The sequence below is a fragment of the Patella vulgata genome, chromosome 4, assembly GCF_932274485.2.
Source record: "Patella vulgata chromosome 4, xgPatVulg1.2, whole genome shotgun sequence".
Taxonomy (NCBI): domain Eukaryota; kingdom Metazoa; phylum Mollusca; class Gastropoda; family Patellidae; genus Patella; species Patella vulgata.
This window is the reverse complement of record NC_065882.2, coordinates 86,657,467-86,667,090: the sequence shown is the minus strand read 5'-3', so window position 1 is coordinate 86,667,090 and position 9,624 is coordinate 86,657,467. Positions and strand designations below refer to the sequence as shown.

At 36.5% G+C, this 9,624-nt stretch overlaps 1 protein-coding gene across 1 annotated transcript in view; it reads right to left on the bottom strand.

Annotated features, from left to right (window-relative positions):
• Positions 1 to 4,975: 4,975 nt before the first annotated feature.
• LOC126818148 (uncharacterized) overlaps positions 4,976 to 9,624 on the bottom strand; it is a 99,758-nt gene continuing 95,109 nt past the window's right edge. The window contains exons 9-10 of the mRNA XM_050545365.2: positions 8,929 to 9,172; positions 4,976 to 7,467 (exon numbers count right to left, since the gene is read on the bottom strand). Of these exons, the coding sequence (XP_050401322.2) occupies positions 5,624 to 7,467; positions 8,929 to 9,172 (2,088 nt within the window). The 3' untranslated portion in view covers positions 4,976 to 5,623. The remainder of the gene's footprint in view (positions 7,468 to 8,928; positions 9,173 to 9,624) is intronic.

Genomic DNA, 9,624 nt, shown 5'->3' with positions numbered 1-9,624 from the left:
GACACTAACACATCTAGTACTTAGAATAAGGCTATTTTTTATTTTCTGGAGCTGTCAAGTCAGCAAGAGTGTTATTGTCCCTTTAATAGAAGCTGTGTTGATTTATAAAGAAACTGTTTACTTGTGGTGTGAAGAAGACAAGCTTCAACAAGTTGTTAATTAAAAGAATACTTGTACAGTATTTCAAGTTCCACATATTCCGTCTCGTATCACAGGTTGATATTTTTATTGTTCTTCAAAGAAATCCCGTGTAAATACCGACAGGAATATCATGTTGTCATAGAAACCACCTAAAACCCAGTAACAAACAGCAGAATCTGTATAACCAGGTCTTCTTCAAATAAATTTACTGATGTTTTATAATTATCCTTCAGTCTACGAGTATTTCTAGAAAGAAGACTTTGTAAGTCATAAATTCTTTATAAACAATTTTTGACACGTGCCAGTTAATTTGTGTACGTTTATATATTACATATTTTAAAAGTGCTGGGGTCACGGCGGCTAAGTGGGTAAGACGCTGGCTCGCTAGCCTGGAGGTCGGGTGTTCCATCCCTGCATTGGCCGAGAAAGTTTGTCGGGCCCTCCGTTCTGCATCACTGGCAAGGGGGGAACTACGCCGGAAAATCTGGATGAACGTTCTCGGCTAATGCAGGGATCGAACACCCGACCTCCAGACTAGCGAGCTAGTGTCTTACCCACCGTGCCCCCCCCCCCCCACACACACACACTTGGGAAGAAGACCAGGCCGGTTCGGAAGGTCATTTCCAACCTCCCCAAACCGATCTGAAGTTGCTATAGAAGACCTATTTTTTTATCCACAAACCCAGCAAGGGCCATGGGTGAAGCAACTGTTTGATAAATTCATAGAAATCAAAATAAAATGGGGTTTAAAGACTTATTGTTCTGCTCCGATCTGATTACAACACAGATCTATCTCAGCGTTGATGTTGATAGTGCACACACACCAAAAACTCGCCATAACAGGCCGTTTCATTGGCCAAAACACGTCACCAATAACAACTCTTCCAGATTCTAGTGTAGTAAAGACAAGTAAAACGAAATTTTGAACTATAAAAAACGAAACGAAATAGGATCTGTGTTTTAATCAGACTGTTTCCTACTCCGACCGGGCCACTCTCCCACAAGTCTCGCTATCCAGCATTCGATAGTTTGGGCTGCAAGGGAAGACAACTCTGTTTGAAAGATTGCGACCGGGCATGTGAAGACGGGACATAGAAATCAAAAGAAATTCAATAAAAGATGGGTTTTTGAAATGATTTTTATTTTCAAATTATCTAACAACAACATGTTGTTTGTTTGTTTATTACAACATATTATTGTTGTTCTGTTTATTGTTTACGACGATTCGTTGGTTGGTGTAATGATCTATATATAAATATCAATATATATATATATTTATATTGTACAGTCAACCCTCTACATTCCAACCACATATAGAAATGAAATGGAGTTTAACGTCCTTCTTTTTGCACCCAATTGGCATCACATATAGGACCCGAGTTTAGGAAACTACTGTATTTGCTGCTTGGATAAATCCTTCCTTGGGAATTGTTTCTTTATTTATTTAACAAGGTCAAACTGTCGCCATCCAAGAATATAAACGTTTATTCCACTAATTTCAGATTTTATTTTCAAAAAACAAAACAAAGAGCAAATATGTTGGGTTTTTTTCGTCTGGGATTGATCTACGGAGGTCGGTCGGATTGTAGAGAGTTTACTGTAATCGCTTCTATTAAAATGAAAACTTATCACAGACAGCTACTTATAAGTATTTACAAAAAATAAAAAAATCATTTTTAAAAAAAGAAATCAACACAATTATATGTTAATAGATTTACAGGTGTATAGAAAAGATCGGATTAATTAATGAATTATTCTCATTATAAAATAACACAGTTTCACAGGTTCGGTTTATATCAGCGTCAACGGTAAATCGTGACCAACCTCTTCATGTAATTGACCCCGACCGAAAGTAGGCCTACTACAGGAGATTGTTAATCTCGATCATCTAGTAATATGACAGTTATAGGCCTACTACAGGAGATTGTTAGTCTCGAGCATCTAGTAATATGACATTTATAGACATCGTTAAGATTAATTAACGTGGAGATGGATCGAGGCATCGAGGGATTGAGGGGGCGGGACGGGGGGGGGGGGGCATGATGCAAGACTATCAGAGTATAGGGTCTTCTTAAACGAGCTTTAGTGCGATTATAAATGGGGGATTGTGATGTGGCTTGAGGGAGCTTACGTCGCCCTTGTGATATGATGCGACCGTATGCGATATAGTTTGGTGCAACCGTATGCCACTAAATGCACGCAGGCGACATAAGCCGTCGGCATCAGATCACAAGGGCGACGTAAGCCACCCCGCCCCCACCCACCACTTAAAGAGATTCATAAATTTGAAAAATAACTATGGTTAATCCGATCTTTTCAATATATCTACATTATTGCATAATGAAATAAAAAACACATATCTAGAACTCCCATTCATACTCTCCATCTTCACAAATAAATAAATAAATAAATAACAAGTGTCTCGCTAATATATAAATTAACAAGTAATGATTATTAATACAATTATCATGTTAAAAAAATTGGCGCTAATATGACTAATTGTTAATGAAATATGAGAGGGGCCACAGGGGATTTGTAAACCCGGTACAATAATTGAATATATAGTCCGGTAAATTTGTCTTAGTTAAATTAAACATACAATATGCAAGAGCTAAATCTGCCTATTGCAGGTCTTTCTTTAGGCATGAAATGTTATCTAAATTATTAATTAGACATTAATTAACTTATCTAGAACATAATCAACTCTCGATGTCAACGCTAGCCTGCGATATTTACTTAATTAGGATCCGTTTTGCTGCCCAACTTTCATTCATGATTAAATCAAGAAATGGATAATCGAGACTGTTTTTAATCGTACCGACTTTAGTAATGATTATCGAGGCTAGACTGAAAATTCAATCGCTAAATTCTCGGTTCAGAGTGGATCAATTTGACTGAAATTTTCAGCAAATACCCTTTACATTATCTAGTTTTTAACTATTATAGTGAGAACTGCCAGCTTTTTACCTAATCTCCCATAATGTATCTTTAAATAATAGTCGATAAACAAAAGGAGATAATAAATAAGGGGGAAGGGGGGGGGGGTAATAAACAAACGAAAGATAAACAAGGGGCGATAATAAATGAAAGGGGAGGAAAGCAATAAAGAATCAATCAACAAAGGGCGATAATAAATCAAAGGGGAGGTAAGCAATAAACAGTCAATCAACAAGGGGCGGGTAAACATTACAGATATCAAATGAAATCAGTATGAGGTAAATAAAAATAGGTGAGTTACATTAATTTGATAATATTTAGCGAAACCATTAATTCAAAAAATAATCATGGCGGGCGGATTGAACAAAAATAACACATGGTGAGTACACAAAATGCTTTGATAAAGACGGGCATAATACAAAATTAACAAAATTTAAATATCTCAAAGTAAACTGAGGAATAATTTGATTAACTTTATCTTTGATGGTTAGCCACAACTTAAAATGCAAAATCATAAAAAAAAACCTTAATTACCTGAGGTGCACCAATTACATTTTTTGGCTAGTTTTATTTAATTTTAACTGTAATATATATTTTTATCAATATAGGATAAAATTATATCCTTTTTATTTGATGCATATATTGTGACCTATTGGCCATTGTCGCGCCAAACGTATGATAACAACTACTCCACTTACAAGCGCTTGTAAAATGCAAAAATATCTTTCGAAAAATAATAGCCGAGGCTAAGTATATTATGCCAAAAGCCTATAAAGTCCTTTTAAAGGCTTGAAATAGGCTTGAAATCAACCGTATATTGGTGAGTTCTTTGCCCTTGAAATTTATAACCTCACTTATATGAATATGTCTGTATGCATACTACTTTGTTTCTGGTTAATATTATATTTTTACAAGATTATCTAGTTTACAAGTGCCTTCATCTACACCTAAGACAAGGCGATGTTTAGAGTTTGTTACTGCTTTTGATGTAAGTCGTCTTTTAAATCACAATGTTAAAGGTCAATCGGAGCTACATTATCATGACGTAAAATGATGGCTAACGTGAATGTGTTTGCCTAATTTTTTAAAGGCTGTGTTAAAACATTTAGAGTCCTAGATATCACAACCACGCCCACATCCATACACACTCTGTTTTATATCACTAGTTTATTTTATACATGGCTTCTATTACCTCTATATCTACATCTATTTATACTTGTTATATACAAAATACACGATGTAATCTATAATTATCTCCCCTTACAGTCACCATTAAGTTGTCTCCCTTTATTAGCTTCATAAGTGAGTTATCTCCAAATATGTGTATACATCGAACAATTCTTCCTAAAAATTCCTCATCCAATTTATCGTATCATATAATTCCATTTATTTTTGGATAATATCCCTACCGACAAAAAATAACTTTATGTATCTAGGCTAAAACTTGAAATTGTTAGAGAGAGGGGATATAGCTCTGATATTTTTGTAATAATTTCAAATAGGCCTACCTATGTAAGGGAGATAACTTGGTTATTTATAAAGACTTGTTAAATAGGCAATATCCCTTTGGCAGCTGTTAAGATGGCTCAAGGTTTTATATGATTTGGCTGTCAAGTTAAATCGAACATATTCTTAGATTGGGTAAAAAATTCGACAGATAAATCACCAACCAGTTACTTAAATGTGGGCCTACAATTCGCATACTTTTAGTCATATTCAAAACGACCAACAGGCACACGTTACTATTAATAGGTCAGTGTTTGTATTTTCGAACACGAAGGTGCCAAATACAGTTACGATTGTGTTCCGATTTTGTTTCTGGAGCATATCTAAAAAAAAACATCCAAGATATATTTGTGAAATTTTGTACACACACCAACCTATTATAGGATTTAATATTTTTGGTGTTTGCCATTAAGAGTGATAATGCCTCTTTAAGTAAGGGAGATAATCCTATATTATGAAGGTGTAACATTTATATATTGAATCAATATCTTGTTTTTTTAAAAAAAAGAATTGGTGTATAAAACTTCTAGCTTAAATTTTAAAATTTAAAGACTTTCTGATTCCTTCAGGGAATTCATCATATGTCTCATATTTCAGACACTTTACGTATAGCGCAATCCATCGTGATATACATTAACGCTTGTGTTGATACTGTAAAGCACAAAATTAATGCATGACGTAAATAATGGCGATCTGAAGGAAGTCTACATAAATTGCTATTGAAATTTATGAGACCCATGGCGCAATTTGTAATATTACAAAACAGAAATGCGTAAGTCAACGCAGCAAACAAAAGGCTGCATTTTACGCATTAATTTCCGGTTTTACAGTATCGATTGCATGTTTAATTTTAAGCGAAATCATACCAACGCCCTTCCCGTCACACTTCTTGTAAACTGAGCTCAACCAGGTTACCCACCTTATACTTGGCGAGCTCAATCTTTCTCGGTTAACGGTACTCTCGCAACCTCCACACTTTTCTCGATTAAAAATGTTTTCTTCTATATGTGTATATAAAAACTAGTCCCTAATAAAAACATTAACAAAAAGAATCGTGTTCATGGTACTTAGATTCAGCTATGACAGGCTGCTTACCAGAGGATTCTGTTGCCTTCAGCTGCATCTCGTGTTTCAAAAGCTCTGGTGATGCCAGTGGTGGTTTAACTTCAATACCCGTGCTCAATCTTGGCCCTTCGTCTTTTTTTGTTGCCTGCACAGAAATGACAGCAGGCGATGAGGATGGCGTAGAAGAGGATATTGATGGCGAGTGTGGTGCTGTGGCGTGTAAACGGGTTGGGGTATCAAGGGTAGAGGAATGCGGATCAGAATATTTCACAGCAGTAACCGATTCAGGTTTTGTGACAGTCGACAAAACTTGTGTGGTCCCTAATTTGGCCATTGGGACATTTTCTGACACGCTACTTAATCTAGGCGTTGTAGCTTTCGGATCGGGGCTTATTCTGCTTGTTGCTTTGGGCACCGACAAACTATCCAGAAGGGATGAAGTTACGGTTGAAGTCGGTTCCGTCGATGTGACTTGCTTACTGTCCTTTAATATTGATTTTGTTGGGGAGGTGTCTTTTAAAATAGGTTTAATGGATGAAGCATCCTTTGTTATGGAGTGAACTGGTTTCGCGGAAAGAGATGTGTCTTTTAGAATAGGTTGTATTGCTTTAGCTGAAGAACTTTCCTTTGAAAGTTGTTTTGGAGTAGACGTGTCTTTTAGTATAGACAATCCTGGTTTTGCAGATGCTGCTGGCAGGGGCTGTGAGAGCTCCTTGGCTAGCGGTGACTTTGAAGGAGTGTGGTGCTCTTTACTTAATGGGGGTTTATGTAGGGGTCTCGCGGCGGGTTTAACGTCTATTGCTTTTTTAAGGGGTGCGTCTTTTATAAGACTCACAGGAACATCCGTAACAACAGCGCGTGTGGTTGTGACATTGTCTTTAGGAGAACTTGAAGTCAAAGACGAACTTCGTCGTTTATTTTGTGGTAAAGAGTCTTTTGTCAAACTATGCCGATGATGCAAATTGGGCGCAGTTGCTCCTCTTTTAACATCTTTCGAAAAGTGGGTTTTAGCACTAGGGTCCTTGGAGGGTTTAACTGGATCATCGGGAATGACCAGATACTGTACAGTTGCTATGGAGCTGCTTTGACTGTCAATGCTCGTAGGTGGATCTTCCTGACTCGGGGTTTTGGCTTCTTTCAAACGTTTAGGTTTGGAGTGTTCAAATGCTTTTAAGATTTTACTGCCAAGAAAACTGCCTCTCCGTTTTTCACTCTCCGACCTTTCCTGGTCGTCCTCCTCTTCCTGATTCTTACCCGATAGTACCCCAACATCCCCAACACTCCCAGAACGTTTTCTATCCGGAACATGAGGAACTTTCAATCCGAAGAGGTTGGTCCCAGAAGGCACCTTGGGAAGTTTACCCCATATATGGCTTGTGTATTTATGTTCCGTGTGAAAATCGATCAAATCCCGGTCACGAAGATTTTCCCGGGATTTTGACTTTTTCTCCTCTGTTATTTTATGCAGCTTGGATCCAAAATCAAATTTAAATTTTTTCTTGGGTTTGCTTCCCTCCGAACTGTCATCACTCTCCTTTTCATCATCCTCGCTAGCACTGGTTGGTATGGGTGTCGACTCCATAACAATTTCATTCACTAGCTTCTGGTCCTCCTCCAGATCAGCCCGGCTACTGACGATGCTGGGATTTTTACCAATTTTCGTCAACCTTTCCGCGGCAACACTTTCCATCGTTCTACGCATAACCGGATATCGATCTAAAACCGCGTTAAAATGATGAACAGACAGGGAATAGAGATTAACGTATGTTTCTGCCCGAACACTTGCAACTCGTCGGGCGTTGGTCAAAAGACAGATTTCTGAAATAAAGCAAATAAAACAATCAATGTTAACATTGTTTTTTTGTAGATTTATGGGGCCTTATTCGCAAAAACACAAACTGAAATATTTTTAGACTTGGGCCGTTCATCATCCTCGGGATCCCCTAGGTAACAGTTCCGTTCTACTCCACTAAGCCCTGGTTCCATTCATGGGGTATTCATGAATTCAAATTATCTACCCTTGGTGATTTCATTGGCCACTTAGGTTGATTCTACGAACCAATCAGAAAATAGTTTACATATCAGTCTTAGCCTCATTATTGACGTTCACCACTATACAGCAGTACTGTGACATGCACACAAACAGATTTCCTAAAATATTTTGACAAAGTTTACACCAATATTTGGGGGGTCTTAGTTGCAACATAATACAAGTTACTTCTCCTCGACCACTCACTTTGTATTTATGGAATTATTTGATTGGTCGATGAAAGGGGCACAGTTATCAAGGGTGGATAATTTGACTATGTATCTCTGCTGTGAATGGACCCATGGGTTGGTGGAGTGATCAGGATGTTCCGGCTCGCTAAAGTTTCTTTTGTACCAGGATTACATCTTTCAGCCAATGGAATTGGAAAGACTATATCCTTAAAGTTACAATTTCATATTTTCTAAGAAAGTCAAAACATAATTATTTCTATGTCTTTTGCTCAATCGGTTGTCAACTCACTATTATACGATCATAGGTTATCTTTCTCGCACTTAAAAATCTTCACACCAGAAATAATAACACAATTACCTCCCTTGTTTTCCTATTCCCCACCATGGAATAGCTATCTTCAAACGTTTGAATTTGAAGTTAAAAATGATTTTTTTGCCAATTTCTCAACTGGCAATAGTGAATTATAGGATTAATAGGATTATTCTTTAACAAGGTAGGTCTGTTTATAGATACCATCTATTTTAGGGCTTTATTTTAATACATTTTAGAAATATAACTTAAAAATATGAGATTGTAACTTTAAACCATATGAGTTTAATTTTTTGTGGATAATGTCCTTGGGTGTGATTTGATATCTATGATATGTTTAGATATACAAAAATTGATTTAAAAATTAACATATATAACTTTTTGCAGACAAAACAATACACTTATTAAATGGACCAGGTTATTCATAAAGATTACCTCCTAGCCATTGTGTTTACGAATATAGATTACTTCGTAACCATAGTGTTTACCAATAAATATTATCTCATAACCATAGTATTTACGAATAAAGATCCCATTGTCATCACAGTGTTTATGAACAAAGATTATCTCATAAATACAGTTTTTATGAATTACGGTTATCTTTTGACTGACTGCTGCTTAATGTTTTGAAACAAAATTTAATCGTTTAGTATTTGCCACATGAAGGGGATATCCCAGCATAGGCGTTTCTTAATATTAAAAAATATCATTACTTTAAAAAAAAAAAGAAAAAGAATTTGAAAACTTACCGCCGAAATATGAACCGTCTGAAAGACTTGTAGCGACTTCATTGTCTGATGTGATAATATCAACGATTCCTTCTTGTATAAAATACATCTTCGTTCCAATCGTACCCTCCTTTATAATATAATCACCATTTTGATAAACTTCAAATTCTAGTTTACTAACAACCTCCGACACAAACTCTGGATCAGCGTTAGTAAAAAATGGCACAGATGCTACTAAAGCTCGACAGTTGTGGTTGACGACCTCCTGAAATAGATGTAACAAATCATATATTGTTGCGTTTTATTTATATAGCGCCAGACGTCTGTAAATGTGAAAAAAAAAACATATGTGGTGCAAATTTATTCTTTGACAGTTGTGGTTGACGACCTCCTGAAAAAGATGTAAAAAAACCCACATATTTTGTAGCTTTCAGACATCTGGGAGATGCTAATTGTGAGAGAGAACGAGAAATGGGGTTTAACGTCCACTCGACACAAACTAGGTCATTTCGGGACTAACATATGGTCACATACAAGCGAGATGCTAATTGTAGGCCGGTTAATTAGTATTCTGGGGAATACTAACCCTAATTCTTTTCAGAAGACTGAACTTGGACCCAATTTACCGTTTACCCTTCTTAATAGGGTTAGGGTTGGTATTCCCCAAAATATTAATTACTTGTCTTTACTAGACTAGGATCTAGAAGAGTTGTTATA